We start from the raw sequence: 24,893 nt of genomic DNA, 5'->3' as shown, positions 1-24,893 counted from the left end.
ACTTACACGCCCTATGTGGTATGTCACCGGCGTGGCAAGTAGCTCTTATTTTGCTCTAAACAGCACAGGTTGTGACCATGATGCAGCATCAAACCCAAGTCTCCAAACAGCTGACCAGGCATTTCTTCAGGTTATTTCCTGTTTTACCTTTTCTTTAAAAGGTCACCAAGCAAGTTACGTGGAAATTATTCCACATAAGTCAAAGGGCTAATCTGACAATGAACTGATAGGACACATCAATGTCAGACTTGACAGAAGTATCTAAAAATAAATTTGTTCTTACTGTTTGATAGCATTTAAATCCACATCAGCACTGCTGAGAACTTGTCAGATTTGACGTTTTTCTGTGGCTGACAGGGATTGAAGCCAGAGCAGCTGTATTTCACTGGATTCATGCAGAAAGGAAAGAGCATAAAAGACTGTGCGTTTTAAAGCCAGCCTGGCTGATTCAGAGGTGGGGGAGAAACCTCATTGCTCAGTGGGGGGCAAAGCCAAAAGCTGTTCTCTAGAGTGCAGCCAGTCAGTTCAGGAACAGCTTCGTTGTCAGTTAAGCATGAAGACAAGCCTTTTTCAGCTCACCTCACCGCCCTCCCCACTCACCCACCCCAGTCATACACAAGAACATGGCCAGTCCCAGACCAGGCCACGACTAGAGCGTGTACCAGGGGATGGGAAAGTGTTCAAGCACCCACACAGCATTTAAGCATGGGTCCAAGCTCCCGCTGAGAGGTTAGGAAGCCTGGTACATCAGCAAAACCCCTGAACTCCCATCTCCAAGTGCACATAAATCTGCTGAGCTGCCATATAGAGTCAGATGTGAATATACATGCTGCCTTCCTGACACCCAAACACAGATAATTCCACCTTGGCCAGCATCTGTGGAAAGCCGGAGGGGCTTTTGGGCAGAGGGGGAGGAAACGGGCCTGGCAGCACAGAGTTAATGGCTTTTGTCAAGTAACTGCTAGAGACCTCAAACAGGTGTAGGGAAAGGGGCTCTCCCCATACAGGGAGAGGAAGAGGGCAGACAGCCCGCACAGCACAGGGGTGATCTGCAGGGGACAGGAGAGCAAAGTAATGAGCAATCGCTGAACAGGATACGCAACGTGACTTCCAAAAAACATGGGGGATAGGAGGGAAGACTATTTTAGGTCCTAAATTCCTTTAACTTTCTAAAGCTACATGTATCTTAAAAGATGCAGTTTGAGGAGACAGTGCTAAGCAGGGAAAGGAGGTAAATTATTTTACCCGTTTCCTGCAGACTGTAGCCATGAAGTAGTTGCAGAACTCTTTGTCTGTTGTTTGTCTCTCTAACCAGAACGTGCAAGCTCTGCACAGGGTATTGTTCTGATCTCCTGGGAAATGTATATTCCCCATGAAGCAGGTGAACTCAGCATCACACTTAAAAGAGTTGTCCTGGCACACACTTCCATATCAAATGCATTAATAGGTAAAAATGCTGTTACAAAAACCGTTTGCATTTGAATAATACTTACAAACAAATTCTCAACTCATTTACATAGGTTTGCTTGAAAAATCATCTATAATGATCTTTTGCAAAATATACAAATGAAGCTAAATTACATGCTTTGTCCCTTCTTTTCTCATGGTCTCTCCCTTCAAAGAAGGGAGCAAGCACCATATAAAATGGCCTCTTGGGAAAACATGACACAATTGGCAAATCTCCAAGCCAGTGTTAACCACAGGAGAATGTGCCTACACATGGTTAAACATAGACACCACAGAGAGGGAAGCATTACTTTGTCACAAATGAAGTTTGTTTTTACTGAAAGAGCTGTGACTGGACTGTATAAATGTTTGACATTTATACAGCTGACTTGCATCTCAATGGTTGATCATTATTAAATGACATTCAGAATTGTTGCATTGGAGTGACTCAATAAAGTAATTGCCAAGTCTCACTGCTGTGAAACAATAAGCTTCTAAGAGACCTCACTTCACCATGTTTAAGTATCAGACACGTTGCTTTGCTCCCTACTGGGACCCAAGGGAATGCCAGCATATGGATCACAAGATCCCATCATTTGAGGATACAAAGTAATTGTGTAGCAGATAAACTGAGAAAAGCAATTTGAGCTAAATTCATTCAGCCTGAAATTCCGAGGAGACTGAGTATATTTGAGAAGCATTTACATAAATGACCAAAAAGAAGGAGTAAATATCAAAAAAGTTTTGCTCATGACCAGACTGGAGGTCAAAATACACACACACACATATATATTCTGTTGAACTGAATAAAATATTGGAAGATTTTTGTAGAATGTTTTGATTGTAATGTTTTATCTAAACAACACGGTAAAAAACAAATTTATGAAAAACCTAGTTTGTCTTTGCATCAACATACTACTGCATTACTAAGATTTTTTGAAAGCAAGAAAATAATAATAATAATAAAAAAGCACCCCAATTTCTCTGAGATAAATAGTGAAAATACTGATACTACACGTTCCAAACAACCCTGGCTCCTGTTCAGCCATTTGTCTAAAAGCTTTAAGTTAAAGGTTTGGAAACACAAAGAACTGGGGGTATTGAGGGGTGGGGGTGCAGGAAGTCTTTAAACTAACAAAACAGGTACTCACCCATCACATGCAATCAGTTCTGTTCCAAGTATTTAATACTATAAGAAGGCTTTGAAAATCTTACTTCTCTGAAATAAAACAAATCACCTGTTGCTGATATTATACATCTAAAGGAAAACCACCTATATTTATGATCCAGAAACCTGTACAGTACCATAAAAGGAACAAACACTTTTCCAAGGCAATTAACATTATGCCATACTGAAGTGAGAAAAGCATTAAAATAATCACAAGTCGAAGGCTGGCTCTCCTACATTTTTAAATTTTTTTTTCTCTCCAGTTTGTTAAAGTTGAAAGGGTTCCGACAATAGTCAAAGTAAAATTCAGGAAAAATACTTGCAGCTGTATTTTTCTCCTTTACTCACAGTATATCATTGTCAGCCTTCTAACAATTAGTTTTTATAATGTTTAAAGTCAATTTTATAGCACTGTATTTTTAACTACCTTTGCTATAATAATGGCAGTGGTAAACGCAGACTACTTCAATGACTAATATAAATGAACATGTATTTTTGCAGGCTAAGAATTGACTGCTATGCATTTAAGCTCACTTACAAGGGTGATTTAAAAAAAAAAAACCCACAGAAATAAAACCCCAAAATGACGACGAGAAAACTGGGGGAAACCCCCCAATCAAATACTTAAAACATTTTCCCCATAGACTGACCTAAATACCTTTACACAAAGGTAAAGATATTAGAGATGTGAATTAAAAAAAAGGGCCCATCTCGTGTTATTTTCAAAGTCATAGGAATCGGAACAGTTTGGATTAACAAATGAACAGAATCAGATCCATGAAGGAACAAACAGGCATGCTGCAGAGTTGTTTCTGGTGAACAAGTAGACATTTTCAGGAGCATGTAAATGTATCAAGCCACCTGCCACTAACCCAGCCTCCCATTTGTGGACAGAAAAATCAACGTTTAAAAAAAAATAAATATGCATTTTTTCAAATGTCAGCCTTACAAAACAACTGATGTGAGCTGACTGAACTAGAGAGACAAAGAAAACTTATTCCCCCAAAACAGCCCAGTTGGAAAGGTCCTCACAAGACACCAGGCAGTAAGTAAAGTGATATTTCAAGAACAACCACCTCCTTTTCCTGTAGGCTAGGAAATTATCCCACATGTCTAAAATTTTCAAGAATTTTCCTTGTGGCACACCCACACTATCTCCTGTTTATACATGAAGAGCACCCAATAAAATAGTTGTATGGCAAACGAAATTAGCCTCTAAGTCTAGCTGTGAATAACTCTAAGGACATCACAGAAGAATCAGCATGTTTTGTTTTTAAACACAATCTGTCCTCTTTAAATACGGAGTCTGCCACACAGCGGTAGGTCAGTCTGGCCTTTCAAAATCTTTATAGCTGCTTGTCAGGTCACTAGGGCTTAAAAACAATACTGACAAAACTCTCAGTTACACACACACGCACACAGAGACCAGCTGATAAAAGATCTGCAGTTCTCCCTCTACATTTCATTGAGGTTGTTATTCCACAGTGCCTTCCAAATTGCCAAAGCAACAATGTCTTGCACCAAAAAGCCTACGCTTCTTAACTTTCTTTACCCTAAGGGTAAAAGCTATATCACAATTAGTGGAAGAAATTCCAAGTTAAGCTTGCTAAGTTTTTTTTCCAAGTCATGTTCTGACTTAGCAAACCTCAACCCTGTCGATCACGGCAACATGCAGCCTGCACCACCCCCCAGACCTGCTTGTGGCCCCAAGATTTCAGGAGGATGTCCTTAAGAGCAAAAAATGCTGCCCAAAGTACAGCACTTGCAAATTCTGAATTTGTTTACAAGATTCTCCCTTCTCACACTCTGGTGACAACAGTACTGTGCTAGAATCCACTGCGGCACCACATTACTTCTAACTAGTTCAACATTTTTTGTGTGAAGACAGTACACAAACTCAGGCAGGGATTTCAACCACAGCTATGTTTTTCCATGAAATGTAATAAAACAACTACTGCTATGCTAATTCAAGAGATACTAAAGCTTATAATTATGTATGTCTGTAGAAATAATTATAACACACACCTTTTAATTCTGCTCAGCAGCTAGTGCTAATGTCTCAAAAGCAATTTAACAAATTTAAAAAAAAAATTAAAGTCACTAGCAAGTCACAAATAATACTTGCTGGCACAACATAAACAACCTGTAACCCTGCATCATCTGAGAAACACATGACTTCGTATGTGCTTTCCATTTCTATTTTATTTCCATGACATTAATGTACTACAGTTCTTCGCAAAACATTGTATAATCCACACACAGTACCATTTTACATATTAACACTTCCAAACGTATTCCATGACAACTCCTTTTACTACAGTCATATGCCTATTTTAAAACTTTTCAGTTACTGATTTCACATCAGTAAAGTTTCTCCCATAATCTCATTAATGTGCCCAGTAAGATCTAACAGTCACTGTAAAAAGTACAGCTGCATGAAGCATGAGTTCACATTGTTGATTACGGTTTTATATAGTCTTCAAAACCCGTTTGAATTATGTTAGCAATAATGCTTATGAAACGGAACATTCTCAGAGGTGCACAAGTTCACCAAGAAATGGGGATAATCAGCAGATCAAGTGCTATGTAAGTAAGAGTACCCTGCAGCTACTGTAATCTCCACATAGTGCTGCACTGCACCACACGCAACCGGCAGAATGCACCTACCCACGTTAACACACAAAGGTCACCTACCCAAGGGAGACAGGGTATCAAGGGTCCCTTTATGATTAATGGAGACCTTGAGAAGAATCATCTTCTGGACATCTCTCACTTTGACTTCAGAGGCCCTAAACATCTAACTTTAACTAGAAGCTTGAATTCAGCAGACCCACCAAAGAGATTCCCACTTTAAGAGTGCTTAGAATAAATAAGAAATAAAGAACTAGATAAAATCAGAAATACCCCACAAAAGCAAATCCACTATTGTGAATATTAGAAAGTAATTCTAAAATACTCAAAGATAATTTTTCTTCCTTTCAGGGACCTTTAGATTCATTCATTCCTTTCCTAATTTGTGCAAGTTACGCCCCCCTGCCCCCAATCTTTCTGGATGGAGGAAAAAGAAACAGAAATTCCTTCCCTCCTACCTGCCTTTTTCTCTGCTAGCATCTATGGCAATCCCTCTGATGCATAACATCACATCATTGCTTTTTAAGCAGAATTCCCAAGTTATTTCATTAGGTATATCTGTACCAAAACTGGTGACATATTAAGACTGAAACATGTTTTAAGTCCTGCATCAGCACTGCAGATTTCTTATTCTAATATTGTGTGGTGTCATGAATAACTGTGTCAAATCTGTTAACGTATTAGCATGCCTGTCGAGCTCTTTGTTCAAGTGTTTCTTTATCCTTGTTTGCTAAGACAAACTTGCTGACATTGGTTAAATTTAAATACCCAAATTCGCAAAGCAATCCCCCATAAGTATCCTTAATATAATGGGAGTCTCACTAGTAGATTTTTCTGGAACTATACTCACAGATTTATTAGTTCCCACACAGAGCTATTGTTTAAAAGATCTCCAAAGGGCCTGTTTACTAAAACAAGTGCCAACTGTGTTTTCAGTTGCACTTAAGTAGGCTGCAATATGGGGCAACAAAGCTAAACAAGAAGAATGCGTTTGTCAACTGCAATTGGAAGTACTGTAAACAAACTGATATAAAGCACCAGAAGGTTTATACCATAGTCTCAGCATTTTTTCCTCTGACTAGCAACTCTGAATATGCAAGTGAAGCTAACAATTTCTAAAAAAACCCAACAGTATCCTATAGCAACAATATACAAAAAGGTTAACATACATTGTCAGTCTGTCTTAACCAGTTTTACACCACTTTTCATCATGCTGGCGGTGAAGCTGAGCAGCTTCCTATAAATATGGAGAACATCCACTAGTGATCTCAGATGAAGTCTGAATTTCCTCTAATCCTAAGAATACTTAAATTAAAAAGTTTTGTTGCAGATTCCTATGAGGCCAGGATTTCATCTCCTCACTTTTTTCTCATATTGAAGTCTACACTACAGTTGCCCTTAGAAGTGTTAATTTGGTTTCAAGAACAAGGTTTTCATTTAAATAGCTTCATAGCATCTTCCAAAAGTACTTCCGAAATAATCCCCACTTGGGAAATAATCTCAAATTTCCAACATGTTTCACACTCATGACTGTTTCTGCAGAATGCTGTGGGAAGGAGCAGCAAACACTGATAAAAATGCGAGTTCAAACTCAGAGGCTATCATTCATTATACTTCAGAAGGCACTATGGGAGAACAATGAAGATGAAACACACATAACAATAAAGATGAGGCACTCCGAACAGTAAAAAACAGGAGTCCATATCTGTTAATCCTCCCCAAAAATATATGAGGATCTATATCTACCCCTTTAACTTTGGTGTCAAATAAACTATGAAGATAGCCAAGTATTCAAGGGTTGCATTTACAGAAGAAACACAGATCATGGTGGCCATTACAGTATGCTCCATCTTAATGTAAAAATGCATCCAATTTCTTTTTGATATGTTCAAAAGCATCTTTGCCCATATAGTCCATGCGCCCTTCCTCCCATTTTCTCCGTTCATCTTCTGGGATTGGTTCTTCTGGTCTGAAGTGAATAGACAGCTCTGAAACAGAATGTGCGACATTATTCTGTGGGAAGAAGCAGAACAGTGGGAAAACAGTCATTTGGTTGTTCTCATTTCGGTGCTGTGAAGTTAAACATCAAATGTCAAACTTCTGCTTTGTGCAGTCCCAGTTAAAATAATAAAACAAACAGTATTCAAACATTCATTCTTGTTTTGATTATGTGCTCTCATTTTCCCATGCTTTTACTACTTGCCATGACACCTTTGAACATTACCAAACATTTATTTTACTTGTCTTAACTCAGACCTTGGCATACTCAGCAACACCACAATAAGAATATTACAAATATGGCCGGTTTAGGGTGGAAAATCTCCTACAATAAAGTATAACATTGCAGCTGTGCAAATTTTGTCTTAAGCAGGCTTTTATGTGAATGTAAGTTCCTAGAATTTTTTGTCATTTGTTTTACCTATCTCCAGCAAAATCAGTATTATTTATCAGATGTGAGACGCATTATCCATATAAACTAATTCAAAAGATTGACACTATTCATTATACCAATAACTAGTTCATTTTGAATGATGGTCCAAAATTGTGAATCCTGGTTCAAGATCAAGCTATCATAAGTGCACAAATGCAAGATACATTATTAGTGATAATTTCAACTACATAGCAGAAAAACTGTGCCCATGATTGACCAATGTCAGTAAAACCAGAACATCGCAATTATAGCCAGTAATAAAGATGAAATATAGCAAGGACTAGTCAAGGCAGCTACTGAAAACCTGCTTTCAGTACTAGTCCAAAAGGCTCCAAGGCAAACAACCCATCTCACGTTATACACAAAACAAATCAACCAGAACGGCTGGTGAAGCCCTCAAATCCAACATAAAAATGTTTCAGAATATAACTTAATGGGCAGGAATCTGTGGCTTAAACTGCCGAAATGTCCTGGAATATCCGTTACATCTGCCTATTTGGGCAAGGTAAAGCACAGGACTTGCACAAGATCTGCAGCTGCAGGCAAGTATAAAGTATTTCACACAGCCAACGTGACATTTACAGGTTTAGGCAACTGCATCCTTTCATATGTATCCCCACCTGGGTCCCACTCTGTATGTAACTTTAAACATGAATAAATACTCTGAAGAGCATGAACATGTTTGTGCCCTAAAAATGCAAATATGCAAAAATATTTGGTATTTAATTTTCAGGCTTTGTATACACATAGCTGCAGTAATCCATGAAGATTCCTTCCTTTACCATTGGCAAGCCTTATCAATGGCTTCAGATGCCATTAACAAGACAGGAATCACCATGTTTTTAAAAATGAAGAATTTTAGCTAGGGCCCAGACACCCCTGGCTGCACGGGAGCTGCAGTTTCACCTACACTTTTGTTTCACAGTCTTAAGAGTATTTCACCATAGTGGTTCACAAGCATACAAAAGGACGCACTAGGAAAATGGCTCTGTTGTGTACCTTACAAGATACAAAAGTCCTTGACACCCTGTCACCCGCATCAACACCAAGAATGGCACTGCTGTCCCATTACCCACAGATAAATGCAGTGCAAGACCACAAAGGAAAGCCTAGTAGCTTAGGCTCCATGCCCAACTCACTGTACATTAATTTTCCACTTCCTTGGAAACATTATTTCAGCAGGTAAAAAAAACCCCACAAACAAAACAAAAACAACAACAACAAAAAGAACAGCTTTGCTTGTATTAGTACTGGGAGAGCTAAAATTAACACCATGCATTTACTACTTGGGGGCTGGCAGAGGAAAATATACATTTAGAAGTTTTTAAAAGAAAAGTTGAAAGAGATCATATCCTAGCATTGAAAGCAGTTAAGGAATTACATAGCTAAAACATTAAAAAATTTATTTGCACACTGCATCATGATTAGTTGGTATTTCCCAAAATGATTTTGGCAGCAAAGACATGCATGCAATTATCAGACGTACAATGCAGAAAGCTACATGTACCAGTTCTGACGTTTCCGGAAACGCAGGATGAAATAAAAGCTGTTCTGAAGGTCTGTCAAGCTCACCGAGATGGACGTTAGAACCAGTTTGTTCAACTTCACATACAGGTTGCTAAAATACAGCCACTGAGGTTTTATTAGGAGAATATTTTTCATAGGTTCCTTATCAAGTGAATTCATACAATACAAAGTGACTTTAGTCTTGGGGATGGAAGTGGATGGAAGGAAAAGGAATGGAACATATTATCACCAAGGACAAAATTCATCTCACCCAGCTTTAGCTATCAAAATGGCATTGAATCTAAGCTCCTGCTATAATCAATCTAGGATAAGTACCTCCAGAGGGGAGCTCATCTCATTCTAAAATAGGTTCAGAGTGGCCGTCATTCTTCAGTGACTACAGAAACAACCTGGAAAGCTAGCTGACAGTAGATGCCTACCACTCATGAGGCCAAACCGCAACAACAAGCTCATTTTAAGATAATAGCTTGCTCTGTAACTCATGAGCTTTTTATATTCATAGAAAAGAACAAAACAATGTATTCCAAAACAGAGTAAGATACATTGCCCCAAAAATATTGCCACAAATATTTGCCTTTGCCAAATAAACCCCCATAAATTAGTAGACAGTCCCCATTCTGAAGTCTCTTCCACCAAAACAATCCTACAAGATTACTGAAGCTGAGCAACAAGAAGTGGAATATGGCGTTCCTAAGCAAGATGAGAATCAGGCTATTAATTTCTAATTATTATGATCTTCTGATAAAATAATCCTGGTAATCAAAAAAATAAAAGAAATTTAAGTTTGAATGGCACTACTTTAAGTGAATATTATGGGTTTTTTTACCCTAAGCAAACATCTTGAAAATGTATTCCTACTTAGTTTGAGCATTTCCAATGGAATCACGTGCATGAGGCACACAAGATAACACATTCTTTGCAAATAAATTATTCTTAAGTTATAGAGCCGGAAGTTTTGCAGTTTTACTTCATCCCCTCCGTGTTCAGGGTGGAAAAGAAAGGAAGGAAACTACAGTTTTACTGTATGGAGTAACTACCGTCTAAAGGGATGAAACACTGAACATAGTAAAAATTGTCTTCGTCTTACTAAAGAGTAGTCCACAAGTTACAATAGTAAATGACATTAGAACATTAATTTTATTTTCTCCCAGTTGTAACTTGCCAAGTATGGTTTATCATACAACACATAAAGACTTACACCTGTATATATATATATAAATAGCAGAAACACTGTGATATTATGTCCAACTTCATTCATTCATAAAATAAGGGGAGTCAGTGAAACAAAACACCCAAATACAAGAGTGACAAAAGAACAAGGACCCCTGCAATATTCATCAGTGTATCCTTGTAAGACACTCCTTGTTTCCGAAATCACAGAAAATTGAGGAACAGTTCTCTCAGTCAACACTTCTGGGAAAAGGTTTAAAATATATTAATTCACAAGAATATTAATATTAAAAATATTACTTTGGTAACACCTTATTTTAATATTATATTTCCAGTAGCTAACAATTTTCAGTAAGTAACCTCTTCATAGAATTTAATGCAAGCTCTTTAAAACCTCCAGACACATCATGCATGTGTGACTAAAGACTAAAGAATATAAATACTCTATTTCTGATGCTAGCAAGAAAATTCAATAGCTACAGCTAAACTGAAGAAGATACAATCTCCCAATCAGAGGTATATTTAATAAAATCTCATTTTAGTATCTCATTTTACTTTGTTACTGCATACAGTAATATACAATATACTTACAGCTTTGAAAGCAAGTTCTTCAGGTGAACACACTGTGGGATATTTTTCATACGTCTGCTCTGGAAGCACAGGCATTTGCAGCGAATTGGCCACATAAGGACTGACCTTTTTCAGTGTAATTTCAACTCCACTGAAAGTGTGCTAACAAAAACAAAAACATCTCACCACTGAAATACAATTTTGCAGGAAAGTCTTACCTTACAACAGTTTCACTTCCTTACAGGGATTTCAGCATTAAAGGACTAAGTTAATAAAGTCAAAAAAGTCTGTGGTACCAGATTTAGAGCACATTGATTTACATTTTTGCACGCACGACCATGCCAGCAGCAGCAGCAGGTAAATCAAACAGGTATTTCCACTGTAATGTACCATAGCTGAAATATTTCTTTACTGCACAATTTCTTAAAAATTAAAGCATGTTAAAGTACGAGATCAAAAACTACCCATTCCTTCTTCTGCTTTCCAATTTGTCATGAGGTTAACAAACCAAATTACTCTCTGGGGCTTTGACGGTAACTGTTCAACTGATCTTACAGGACTATGCAATTAGCTCAGTGATGCCAATAGTCTAATATTAAATTTACATATGCATAAGTGTGATTTAAATTGTCTTTTCTGGATACAAAATTAAAAACCTTACTTCTACACATTACTTTATGCTGCTGGTCTCCAAGAATCATCTGTTTATCAACAGATTTTTTTATTCTATTCATAGAAACTATACATTACTGCACTACTGAAGAAAAAAACCCAAAACATAAAGAGCTCAATAAATGCTTGATGACATAAGAGTACTGGATATAACACCTTAAATGTAAATAACTCTGCTTTTGCAAATCTGATTTGTTATGACCCTCATAAAACAAGTTATAATGCAGTTCTGAAAAGGTAAATTTTACTATAGTTCAAGGGCTAGTTTGATAGTCTACATCAACTTAGCTTCAAAAAGTCAAAAGTCTGTTCGTTTCAAAGCTGGACTATCAACTTTGGCTAATTTGTATCATATTTTGTGTTTAATTTTCAGAATTTATATTTCAGACCCTATACACATACGTTCCCATACAAAAGCTTCATCAATCAATAAGATGGCTGGAGGAAATCTTTGGAAAGCCAATACTACTGAAAATTCTTCCTAAACTGCTAGTTTAGATGCTTCTAGAAGCAATCACTGCTACTACCAATCAACAGATACTATGTTTTCCCATGTGTACTGGGTTTGCATGGCATGGTTTTGGTGGGGGGGTACTACAGGGGTGGCTTCTGTGAGAAGCTGCTAGAAGCTTCCTCTATGCCTGACAGAGCCTGTGCCAGCTGGCTCCAAGACAGACCCACCACTGGCCAAGGCTGAGCCCATCAGTGATGGTGGTAGCACCTCTGGGATGGCATATTTAACAAGGGGTTGGGTGGGGATCTGTGCAACAGCAACTGCAGCCAGAGAGAGGAGTGAGAATATGTGAGCGAAGCAGCCCTGCAGCCCCCCAGGCCAGTGCAGGAGGACTTCCAGGTACCAGGGCAGAGATTCCTCTGCAGCCCATGGTGAAGCCCATGGTGAGGCAGGCTGTCCTTCTGCAGCCCATGGAGGTTAATGGTGGAGCAGATCTCCACCTGCAGCCTGTGGAGGACCCCATGCTGGAGCAGAGGGATGCACCTGAAGGAGGCTGTGACCTCATGGGAAGCCCACAGTGGAGCAGGCTCCAGGTAGGACCTGTGGGCCCATGGAGACAGGAGCATACGCTAGAGCGGGTTTGCTGGCAGGACTTGTGGGGGACCCATGCTGGAGCAGTTTGCGGGAATGACTCACATTAGAGAAGTTTGTGGAGAACTGTCTCCCACGGGAAGGACCCCTTGCTGGAGCACAGGGAAAGTGTGAGAAGCCCTCCCCCTGAGGAGGAAGGAGCAGCAGAGACAATGTGTGAAGAACTAACCACAACCCATTCCCTGTTCCCCCGTGCCTCTTGCAGGGAGGAGGTAGGGAAAAATCAGGAGTGAAGTTAAGCTTGAGATGGGAGGGGTGGGGGGAAGGTCTGTTAAGATTTGGTTTTATTTCTTTTATTTTTTATTGATTGGTAATAAATTTAATTTCCCCAAGTCAAGCCTATTTTGCCCGCAACAGTAATTGCTGAGTGATCTCCCTGTCCTTATCTCAACCCACAAGCCTTCCGTTATGCTTTCTTTACCCTGTCCAGTTGAGGAGGGGAAGTGACAGAGCAGCTTTGGTGGACACCTGGCATTCAGCCAGGGTCAACCCACCACACCATGTTATTCCTTCCTCTAGCAAACATGATTTTCAGAATTTCTGTTGTGATTCCAGCATATTCCCGCTAACTACTTACCTTGCAGTCCTCAGATTCTGATTCTTCCACCTTTTGAAGTTCTTCTAACAAAGGCAATATACTAGCACTGTATATATTCCACCAGCAGGCAAGAAATGACAGTTGATGAAAAGATCCAGAGGTGGTGCTGTCCTGCATCACTCTTTTTGTTTCAAGGTTGTATTTGTAGTTCCAGGGCTTTGTCGCTCCCAAGAAGTGAACAACTTTGGCATCTCTACCAAAACTGTAGAGATTAAATATACAGGTCTATGGATTAAATAGTTTGGGGTTTTTTAGCCTGTATAAACCACTAAAGAAACATGCCTACTTTCACTGGTGAGATGATTTTGACATTTTGCAACAGCAAATTCAATATGAGAATATATATTCATATTTTTTTCTGTCTTATTAGTTTAGGGTATCTCATTTAGCATACAGAAAACAAAAGGCTGCATTGCCATTTGCTTCCAGCTGCTGATTCTAGTAGAAAAGTTCATGAAGGAAACTGACAGGCTCACGCAGTACCATTTCCAGTCCTCCTGCATACTCTGTTCACACACAAATAAATACCACTTGAAACACTGAATCAACAAAATTGGTTATTACTGATCCCATATTAAAAATTACTCATAAATACATCATCCTAAGTTCACCTTTCAGTAAGTGTTTCGTGCAACTGGAACAGTAATTTATGGCACCTTAAATCCAACTTGCCTTCTGACAGAAAAGTTTCTCTAACTGCATTGTCTGAAGTCATATTTACTAGCACAAATTTTCTTTCATGGAAGAAACTAAGAAATGGTTTACAAAATTTAAAACCAAAACCCAACTGTTTCCCACAGAACTGAGTGGAAAAGAAGAGAACAATTTTCAAAGTAAAGCTGTCAGTACCTAATACAGAAGTAATCTACATCTTTTCAAACATGAGAAAAGCTTCTCTGAAACAACATACAAGACAGTGTAGACGACTCTGGGACTCTCTCTGTGTTCAGATGTAAGGCATTCATATTGCATTTAAGCTTCTACCACATGATTTTTACATATAAAAATGACTACTGTAATTTATAATCAACAAATACATCATTATTATTTTCTCTTAGAATGTTTGTAACAAACTACAAAGGTTTACAGTCAGTCAGTGTTATACTTACTGATTGAAAGCAGGAATGTAGGTGTATACAGCACTGCTGCTCAAGTTATAGAGGAAAGGTAAGTGTTTGCCAATATCGGCTGTTGCCCAGTTGCTGAAGAAACTATTCAACAAGCCTTGATCACCTCCTAAAGAACATATTAAACAGAATTACCATAATTATGCATACACTCAAACGTATGTCAAAATTTAACATCCAAGGATGGAAGTGAGACTGGTGTGTTCATGGGACTGTAACTTGGACTTGACAATACGGCCATGTGAGCAGGAACAAGTGAGTAATACCTGATCCACTCCGATGCAAGTTCAGTGTAAATGGAGTCCTATTGTAATATATGAAGAAAGGAGTAGGAAAGGGTTTTGGTGTCCCTCAGAGCAGAAGACTGAAGATCAGCTGTATTTTTCTCTCCTAAACCAGACAGCAAAATTAAAACCTACTGAGCAAGACTCAGACACAATGTCCCTTCATTGCCCTCTTCTGGGAAGTATAGTCCACAATAAGGCAATGGGTCTTAAATACAGTGTAAGAGGCAAAGGCCTGCACCTTACATTTCTGTGGGGACACAACTACATAAAGCCCAAAGAACTCCTGCCTTCCTCTAATCTGCCTGATAGCATAGAAGTTATGGAAAAACAGCTTACTGACAGGGAATCTAATGTTTTGCCTTTCAGCCCTTATGCCTTGCCCCTTACCATCAAAGCTGCCATGTTCAGCAGCAAACCGCAGCAGTAGGTTGTAAGTTTTCAAAGAAGGTCGGAACACAAATACACCACTATTAAAGCAGTCAGGCCAACCAGAATCAGGAGCTGCTGAAAACTCTTCTCGATCAAACAATTCATCAACGTTGCAAAGCACCTTAGAGACAGCAGGAAAGAAGAAAAATTGTTAGAGGAAAAGTTTTTCTAGAACGTGAATTGCTAAACCAGTACTAATATGGTAAGCTGCTAGTTTGGCCATAGCTTGCAGAGCATAAAAGCAGTGGCAATGCAAAATATGCTAGAGGTCAGAACCTGTATAATAAGGCAATATTAATTGTGGTTCCCCATAATTTCTCTGATAAAAGTACAAAGCCTGTGAAATTATTTCATGAACCTCAGAGACCCTCCAGAATGTCCCTTTAAATATTACAACGTATCATGAAAACACACAATTTCCTTCTTGTTTAGCTCATCCTTCCCATAGTCCATTATTCTCAGTAACTGCAACAGAGCTGAATGAAAGCTGGGAATCCAAATAATCTGAGTTAGCAACAGACTGACTAAAGGGGTAGCAGAAAAACTGTCTTGTTACTAGTTTTCCAACTGAGTCAGCCTCAGAGGTTTGATTTGTTCCACTACGTTGTGAAGCTTAAAAACCAAAGCCAAGTAATCAGGTTAAAGCCCAGATCACTTTCAAAGTTGGTGGAAAGCAAGCTGTGCAGTCGCTGAAAGTCTGGACCCCACCCACAACTGAGCCACTAAAAAAAGCAGGAGAAGAAAACTTCTTTTAGGAGAAAGATTTTGTCATTGAATTTAAATAAAAAACAAGTAGTTGCCTTCCTCGTCTAATGTAAAGCAGGAAATCATAAGCCTCACTGCCTCACCCCCTGAGAACAACAACTTACTTTGGTTTCTAATTAAAATACAACCCTATTAAATTAAAATGCATCCCAGTGTTCCAAAGTGAGCCATGTATGTGCAGGAGAAAGCTGACATGATTGTTCTTGCAAAAATTATGGCCATTTTTATCTCTATACCTCTAAAAAATGTAAAGAAAAAGGTAATTAATTTTTCTGCGTGCCCCCCCCCCCCCCCCTTTTAAAACTGGCTTGCCTTCCTGACCAGAATAAGTCCAAACAAAAATATATGAGATTTATTTTAAACATCTGTCAGAAGCCCATACACAGAGTGAGTTTATGCTCTCTTTTGAGGATGGTCCTGAGTGTAGTCTCAAAACAGGATTTATTTCTATTCAGCCTGCAAAACTGTGAGCATTGCCAAAACATGCCAGCTGGAGCTCCTGTGACCACCAGCAAATCCGGTCAACTCATAAGCCAGCAGGCTGCTTGACAAGGAAGTATCCAACACTCAAAGTAGATCTTTAAGACAGACATAAATGTTTCCATGGCTCCTGCTCTACTCACCAAAGTGTCTGCATCCATGAAGACACATTTGCTATAATGAGTAAGTGTCCAACAGTGAAGCTTAGTGAAGGTTACACCCAGTTCTGGCCTCTGCATCAGAGCCAAACGGACTGAGTCAGCACTGTCAAGTGCATCTACTTTGATTACTTCATCAAATACGCTGCGAAGGACAGACCTACCAGAGCATGCAGTGGAGAGAAAGAAGGGAATGTAGAGAGGTTCATCAGAGTTCAATTCTGGCATGAAAACAGTGACACACAGCACCACATTTATTACAACAACAACAAAGGCTAGATTGATCGGTTAGAATGAGAAGTCAGAAGCAACAAGTCCTTGTAAACCACCTGCTGAAGTGACAACTATCAATCAGGACATAAACCATCACCTCTTCTGCTACGGGGCCAGCACAACTCAGAAATGACAGGTGCTGTATTGGAGGAGAAATCAATCCTTCCTTTAGTTACTTAATCTCCTATAGAAACAACAGCAGAAATTAAAGTGGCTTTCAACCTGCATAATTGATTCTAAAGAAGACACCCTACTGTGTTCCCTGTGCATTGCACAGGATGCGGCACACACTGCCAGTGCACTCATCTGCACCTGTTATGCCCAAGTAAACCCAGCTTCAAAACTGCACCTTTTAAAACAGGCAATATATACTTCCTCATTACTACAAATCACCTCAAAAGAGACTTTTAGGAAGAAAACTTTTTTCTGTGCTTATCTTTCATGGGAATTTACAGGTCATACCAAAGTTAGTAATTTTCCTTCCAGAAACAAGAAAAAAAGTCTCTTAAACACAGCTTATTTATTTACCTTACACTATTAGCCACAAAGTCCTGGATGTCATACAAACAACAGGAGAAGAAAAGACTGTGCTGATTATCTGGATTTCAGAGTCATTAGCTTTTGCCTGACTGATCTTCAAGGGACAGGAGTCAACTAGTAATGAACCAAGAGCAGGTACAGGTTTTCAGAAGCATAGTTCAGTGATGCACTTTTTTTTAAATGCTATCCCTGATTAAAAATTAAAGAGGTTTTTCCCCACGCTGAATGGGGATGAAAAAACTGACGAACTCAGTACCCACTCAGATGTCAAATGTATACAGTGTTCCCTCAGGAAAGTGTTCTGACAAAATCCATACTTTAAAAAGCCTGTAATAACACATTTCTACACATCTAATCACAGAAAAAATGGGAAAATATGTTTCTTGAGCCAGATGCATTGCAAATACTTTCACATGAGATACAGAAATCAGGAGCTTGCACATGTCCTAGGCTAAAGCAGAACTAAGAGTTTAAGTAGCTATGGCATGTCAGGTTCCTTTTAACAAGGAACACAGTCCTCCAAATAACAGGGCTTGAATTCAACAGGTCTAATGAGATTTCTGTACATGCAATTCTGTAGTGCCTGTAAAATCACAGCCCAAATTAGAAAATTATTTTTAAAAAGCAGCAAAATAATTTCTCATCATGATAGCCGTGCACCAATATTTTAAGATGTCAGTCACCTGAAACTGAGCCCCTAAGGTTTTTAGAGTTCTGATGTCACAAGTGGTTATGTATCTTATCTCCTTCTAAAAGAGAAAAACTTGCAGAAAAAACCCAGTAGTGCCTTTATTTTAGCTCAAAAGCAAGACACTAAAACTTTCAGTTTATATTCCCAATTATGGACTTAAGACAACTTCCAGCCACAAGCTTTACTTCTGCAATGAATTCTCATGAGCCTTACAATCTTATCATAGATGTTATTTGGGACTCATCTCAGAAATCATTAGCCAAGGGGAAACTTCCAGACATAATGCTGTGAAATCCACAGGAATCCTATTAAAATCTTTCATGCTGTTGTTTATTTTTCCATAATATCAACCTCTAAAAATACATTAATACTTACCTCATCCCACTGGAAACCTCTGGAGTAATTAGTACTGCCAGTTTTCTAGATGTTGTATGGTTCCTCAATGACTGTCCGAGAACCAAAGCACCTTGACAGTACACATCATCAGTAGCAAGGGTCACAAAGGCTTGGTCTGTTACTGTGAGAAAAATTCAGAAGAGTCACTTTACAACTTTAACATAAGCTCTTTTGGCAGGTTCCTTCCTACAGGCTGCAGCTTATAATAACCTGCAGCTCCTGTGATAAGCTCTTTTCTCTCCCAAACTCCCCCAGAAGACACAACTGAATAGAAAATCCAGTGAATGTGACTGCATTCTGAATGTTTCTGAATTTATTTTTTGTTTGCCTGATTTACATAATAACAAGTATAAAGTTTTTGGACTAGCCTTAAATTAATAATTGCCTGAAACTTATTGCCTAAAAATAATGTCATCCAAAAAGCTGATCTGTAATATTTAGATTAATTCACATAGTATAATACAACCAATAAAGAAAATGTTCCTGTTTATACAGTGCCAAAAGCTAAGGAAAAAACCAAGATGTTAAGTACTAGCCAGAAATATCCTTCTTTCCGTAACCTCCTGACTCCAACCAACAGGTATCATTGTTTGCTCTGTCCTTTTTATACTGAAGTAACTGGTTCTGGCTGAACAAATGCAGAGAAATTGCTACTGAGATTGGTACACCTCCCAGAAGCTAAGGATCCCTACCTCAAGTAACTCCAGGAAAATCAGGAATCTCATTGTCAAGAAACACATGGGGGAAAAAGTTACAATAAAAAAATAAAGCAAGCTACTCTCCTGCACAACAGGAGACATAATGTATTGTGTAGAGATACCAGTCCTGTGGCAGTATCACCAGGGACTGCTTCTTCAGCTCTGCCCTCTGACAGAACCACCGTTATTGGGGGTCTCCTGGAGAGAGCCAGAACCTATGATTCAGCAAGGTGAACAGCCTCCTTGGAGCAGGAGGAAGACCTCAGTGTTTTAGGCTGCAAAATTAAGCAGAACAAGGTGAGTGGGTCACACAGCGGAGGGGAATTCCACTAAGGTCTCCAGAGTGTCTACTGACACAATACTTGTGTTGAAATACTTGTTTAAAGCCACTGTCATCTTAAGCGACAAGCAATTATGTTAAATAAATTAAAACAAGCAAACAACAGCAACAACATAAACACCCTGTCATACAGTTTCCAGGCTCCGTGTGAGACTCTAGGAAAGAATCTCACACGACTAGTTGCAGAGAACCCAACAAATGACCTCACGGCTGCCTCTGCCAGAGGCTGCCAAAATGAATGAGTTCAAACCTCTAACCTAACATCAAGGTATGCAATGAAGTATGGTTGGTGCTGGTGACAAGCTCTCAGGTACTGAATATCTTCATTTTTCATGTCCTCCAAACCCAGAGCAAAGCACAGATTCACTGGTGCACTGTCTTCTTCCCCCTTTTTTTGCCCACTCATCTCCAGACAGTCCTGAATTCTCATCCAGCAACTCAAATCAGCGTTTGCTGATGTTGCAACAGATCCCTGCACCTCAGAAGAATGCCAGTAGTGCTAAACTTGACCAAAACCCCCTGAATCATCCATCCAAGCTTAAAGTAGCTTGCAGATCCTTCAGCTAAGCAAACTCCAATAGCATTTTTTTATCACAATTTCCAGACAAAGCAATGAAAAAAGGAGCTTTCAAATCTCCTGTTATAACAACAGCTCTAGCAAGTTATGGGTGTTCCAGAAAACAATAAGGAGTTGCTTACATGGAGTGGTTTAAAAGGACAGCTGTGCAAGTAAACAGCTCTTACTGCAATTTTCCAGAAGGTTGAACGAATAAATATAAGCATACATAAAAAACAATAATAAAAATAAAAAACCACTGAAGGCTACTTTAGCAATAAAATTATTCGGAAAAGACACAAAGAGTCAGGAAAGAAAAGCACTTTTGTGTCAGGCAACATCTTTAGCCAAACAAAGGTAATAAAACAACTACTGAGAGGAATGTGGGAGGTACGTTAATACAAGAAGCACACTGTGAAATGAGTGGGAGTTTAAATCTTAAAATACTGTTTTAAATAACAACCACAAAGCTGAACACATAATCTTATTGCTTCTGCAAATTCTTTTAGCTACAGAAGCTGAATCTTTACTTAAGTAATACACATAAAAATACACAAGCTGCCCATCAAATAGTTCAGCAAGCTGGTATGGCAAATTATCACATGCTACACATGCTTTCATGCCCTGTACCTCTGGGGCAAAAGTTGTGGTCACAACCACAAGGAAGACAACTACGGAACAAATACAGCTTCTAAGAAACTCTTGTCCATAGCTCACACAAAAAATAAACCAATTGCTTGTTTTGAGAATCAGATGTGGGATACATATTATGGCATTCTTAATAGAGTGAATCATTACAGAGATAATGAAATAGATAATCAAACTAGTGACTGAAACCATGCAACATTAAAATATTCCTGGTGCAAAGACAGAGGCACGTCCTAGCTATTTTAAAGTTGTAGAGGGGCATCACTAATCCATTCAGGATCCATAGGGGGGTTAAACCCAAAAGATTTTGCCATTACTTGTTCTTTCATCTAACCTGTGTTTTCAAGGAAGAGGTGTTTCTTGACTTGCCTTGTTTATAATCTTCCTTGGAACACTGTCCCTATAAGTAAATATTTTATTTTTATAACTGAATACTAAGGATCAGATTTTCATTTCACCTTGTGAAAGTAAACCATTTACCTGAAAATTCCCATTTAACTGAAATCAAGGACAATGTTGCGTTAAAACCAACGTACACAGGATTTCACTCACTGACTTTAAGCTGCAACCTAAGATTTGATCTTTTAAGTTTGAAAGTTTGAAGGCCAAAGTTGTAGCTATTTAAAATTCATTGCAACTGGATTTTTCTTTTTTTTCTTTCTTTTTTTTTTTTTTCTTAAGTGTCAAGTACATCATTACATATAACTTTCAAGTCTTTGTGGTGAATGATAATAGGATTTTTCATGGAAAACACCCAGTGTGAACAGTATTAAGTTTTCAAGCAAATTGTTTTCAAGCTGTGGAACCTATGGCTAATTCTCAGTGAATTATGAGAAAAGTGTATGATTAAGAATCACATTAAAACCATGTGGTATGAATTTATAAATCTGCTCTTTTCTCTTGGCTGGATTACCACACAGCACCTGAAGATGCAAATTTAAAAATCATTACCATCAGCAGTGGCTCCTCAGTTTTAATACCTAATGATAGTTTCTTAGAACACACCAAGGATTTTCAAGCAAGTAACTGCCAAGTTATTTTAGAGCCTGCTCTACAGCTACAGACAGCAACAAAGAAAAGACAAAAGTGAATTGCTACAGTCAGGCTGATTTTATGTGAAACTTGTTAATTTTTTAGCCAAGATCACCAACTTCTTATGCTAATTACTCATAGCAGTAGTACCTGTGACACTGCCAGAGGCAAAATTCTTTAACAGGCCTGAAAACTGGTCAGAGGGCAGCTAAAGGCCTTACTTGGAATCCGCACCAGCAAGTGGACAGGGTGGTGCTGCACACTTTGATGTTCAAAGAAAGAGAGGGAATGAACAAACACCAGGTACCCACTGGGAATTAGGAGTGCCTTATATTAACAAGCACTGAATGAACCACGTGCCTGCTAGCTTTAAGGCAAGTTTAAGTAATAATCCACTAGAGACAGCTTTTAAAACATACTTTGGTCTTTCTTCTAATAGAGAAAGGATAAACATGCTCTAGGTGCGGCTCCTAGAGTAACAACTCAAATTTGCTAGGTTCCCCGCTCCAAATTGCAACAGGAGACCAGAGACTCATATGCTACAAATTTCCTACAAGCATACTCTAAATAACATATTGCTATCTTATGCATAAAAACAAGAGTAGATAAATGAATAGCTATAAGCCTCCAACAGACTGGTTAGGTCTCCAGTATGTACTGCCATTCATACTAACCAACACCGTATGACTGCTTGCTCAAATTCCTCCCTAGTACCATCTGTTGCTCTTCTGTCACCTCCCCCTTTCTACTTCAGACACAATCTGTAGGATGGGCAGGCTGCAGTCTGGACCTGTGCCCGCTGAGCCCAAAGCGCCTTTCTGAAATCCCATGCGACAATGACATTAACCCAGCCTCAGCTCACAGCAATTTCGAACAACAATTTTGTTGCTCCCCCTCTCACATGTAGGTCTCTACGAATCCTCCCCCAGAAGCATGTCTCAGTGTTAGACTACTGTAAAAATAAAGTGACAGGCCTCAGTACTCTGACCAAGCACAACCATATAAGAAGCACCTGGAACAGAAAGCTCTGCTCCAGCTGACACCCACAACCTTAAAAGCAGTCAAGAAGTATCTTGTTCTAAGTAGGTAAAATGAATAATGATGTCAGACCACCATCAGCAATTTTTATGTAAGTTTTCAGCAAAGAGGCAGTTCTTGCCCTGGTAAACAAATGACACCTGGCAATTTTAATTCCCATGCCACTTCAGGCTGGGTCCAACAGTAGAAATACTTACATTACTGATGAAGGCGGCACAACCAACACTTTACACAGACCTTTTTAAGACAGAATATAAATTGACATTTGATGGGCATGCAGTATTTCTCTTGGTCTAGTCTAATGGAGTTCTGCCTAACCCAAAACCAGATTCTCTCTTATCCTTTATTATAATAATACCGAATCTTAGTAGACAGGATTACAACTGTTACCTTGGAAGGCTACAGAAAGAGGACTTGTTTCTCATTCAGTGTAGCTTTCACTGTGTATCTTTCAGTTACGAACAGTTACATTCTGCTTCAAGACCCTACAATTTTATTATTGAACAGCTAGTAAGTGATCCTTACAAAAAATCAAATGCAGTAATATTTTAATACACAAATAAGCATAATACATAGCACCCAAAATTAGTCTCCAAATAGTAATATACCAGTTTGAAAAAAAACATAGTAATAATTGTTTCAGCAATCCAGAGACAGCACAGATGACTTCATATGTATGGGTAGGTGTTTCAGTATTTCACCTTCTTAAAAAAAAAAAACAAAACCAAAACACAACCAAAAAAACCCCAAAAAACAAACCCAAACCACTCAACCAACCAACACCGCAGTCCTCTGACCCTTTAATTTGCAGGTCCCCTTTCTGCATCTTCCCCCAGTGCTGAGGTGCCACATAGGTGAATTCAAACTGGGGATCCTCCCGGCCAAATGCCCAAGAAAGATGTGTTCGTGACATCTTCCAAATGGCTCAAGAAACCCCACCTGGGGGAGGGGGGCTGCTGCTCAACTTCTTCCTCAGTTTTGAGCGTCAGGAAACGGAACGGTACCCGCACCCACCCTGTGCGGTCAGCCCTCGCTGGGGGGCTCCTCTGGGCGTTAAGGATAAGTGAGTAGCGGCGGTACCGGTGCTACGTAAGGAGGGATGCAGGACAGCTTCCCTGCCTGCCTCAGCCCGAGGGAGCCCTGCCCGCCCCGCCGGGAAAGCGCAGGGAGGCCCGGGCAGGCCAGCCCGTACCTACGGGCAGAACGCACCGATGAGTCCAGCTCTTTCATTGCACCGGCCGGGCAGTTTAAACCCTCATCCGAGACGGCTGCTGACAGCACAGCACTCCGCTGGTAACGAAGCCGCGGAGACCCTCGCCCGCACGGGGCTGCGAGGCGGGAGAGGCCCCGAGGGCAGCGGCCCAGCCCGCCCGCCACGCGCGACGGCGGCCCCCGCGGCAGAGCCCGGCGGCCGGGCCGCGGTACTCACCGGACATCCTGCGGCGGCGGCGGGGGCGGGCAGGGGCACGGCCCGCCGCCCCGGCCCGCGGCGCCCACCTCTGCCGCCGCCTCACCTGCTCGCTGCCGGCCCGCTAAATCGCGGAATGGGATTAGCCTCCTTCCTGCTGAAGGCTGCGGGAGGTGAGTTACACTCGCAGGGACTCCTGCGCAGCAGCGGAGAAACGGCATTAGCCGCAGGGACCGCTTGGGGTGGTTGGCATGACCCACCCCACTCTCCCCTCCGCGTTCCCGGCGCTGACTTTAGTTCAAGGGGGGGCAGCCTCCTCTCGCCCCCCGTCCCGCCGTGCCCCCGGCAGCGCAGCAGCAACGCTCGGCCCCGCCACCTGCCCGCTTGCTCCCGGCCCGCCCGCGCCTCCTGTCGGCTCGGCGCGGCACTCCCGCCCCCCGGGCCGCCCCGCGGCAGCGCCCACCCCGCCCGCTCGGCGCTGGCGGGCCCTGAGCGCCTCCCGTGGTGGCGGGGGCTGGAGGGGGGGCGTCGCCTCCTCCTCTCCCGTCCCGTCTTGTCCCGTCCCGTCCCGTCCCTTGCGCGCTGCTCTCGGTGAGCTTCAGCGGGGCCTCCGGAGATCCTCCCTCAGGCGTCCCCTCTCGGGCCGTCCGCCCGGCAGGCTGCTCGAGCGCTGCCCGGGGGCGCTGGGGAAGGAGAGGGGCCCCCTCGC

The 24,893-nt window shown here is 40.5% G+C and overlaps 1 protein-coding gene across 3 annotated transcripts; it reads right to left on the bottom strand.

Moving 5' to 3' along the window:
• Window positions 1-4,801: 4,801 nt before the first annotated feature.
• Window positions 4,802-24,530, bottom strand: GYG2 (glycogenin 2). Of its 3 annotated transcripts, none has more exons than XM_040584910.1 (9): window positions 24,206-24,530; window positions 18,444-18,585; window positions 16,550-16,724; window positions 15,120-15,282; window positions 14,428-14,554; window positions 13,298-13,520; window positions 10,965-11,105; window positions 9,184-9,294; window positions 4,802-7,258 (listed from the first exon to the last, which is right to left on the bottom strand). In XM_040584910.1, exons 1-9 carry the CDS (start codon window positions 24,210-24,212, stop codon window positions 7,097-7,099), a joined length of 1,251 nt encoding a protein of 416 aa, XP_040440844.1. In that variant the 5' UTR covers window positions 24,213-24,530; the 3' UTR covers window positions 4,802-7,096. The 3 variants fall into 3 exon arrangements, with proteins under 3 accessions (XP_040440844.1, XP_040440845.1, XP_040440846.1); XM_040584912.1 differs by having other exon boundaries at window positions 7,148-7,258; window positions 9,184-9,308; XM_040584911.1 differs by lacking the exon at window positions 9,184-9,294.
• Window positions 24,531-24,893: the final 363 nt, after the last annotated feature.

The sequence above is a fragment of the Falco naumanni genome, chromosome 2 (assembly GCF_017639655.2).
Source record: "Falco naumanni isolate bFalNau1 chromosome 2, bFalNau1.pat, whole genome shotgun sequence".
In the NCBI taxonomy this organism is placed as follows: domain Eukaryota; kingdom Metazoa; phylum Chordata; class Aves; order Falconiformes; family Falconidae; genus Falco; species Falco naumanni.
The sequence above is the reverse complement of the archived record's forward strand: the minus strand, read 5'-3'. Positions and strand labels throughout refer to the sequence as shown.

Bases quoted from the DNA above. Each gene is read 5' to 3' on its own strand.
- GYG2 (XM_040584910.1), bottom strand. The intron at 14,555-15,119 runs GTAAGGGGCAAG...TATGTTCTTTAG, and splicing joins TGAACATGGCAGCTTTGATG to GAGGTGATCAAGGCTTGTTG. The intron at 11,106-13,297 runs GTAAGTAGTTAG...TGTTTTTGTTAG, and splicing joins CAGAATCTGAGGACTGCAAG to CACACTTTCAGTGGAGTTGA.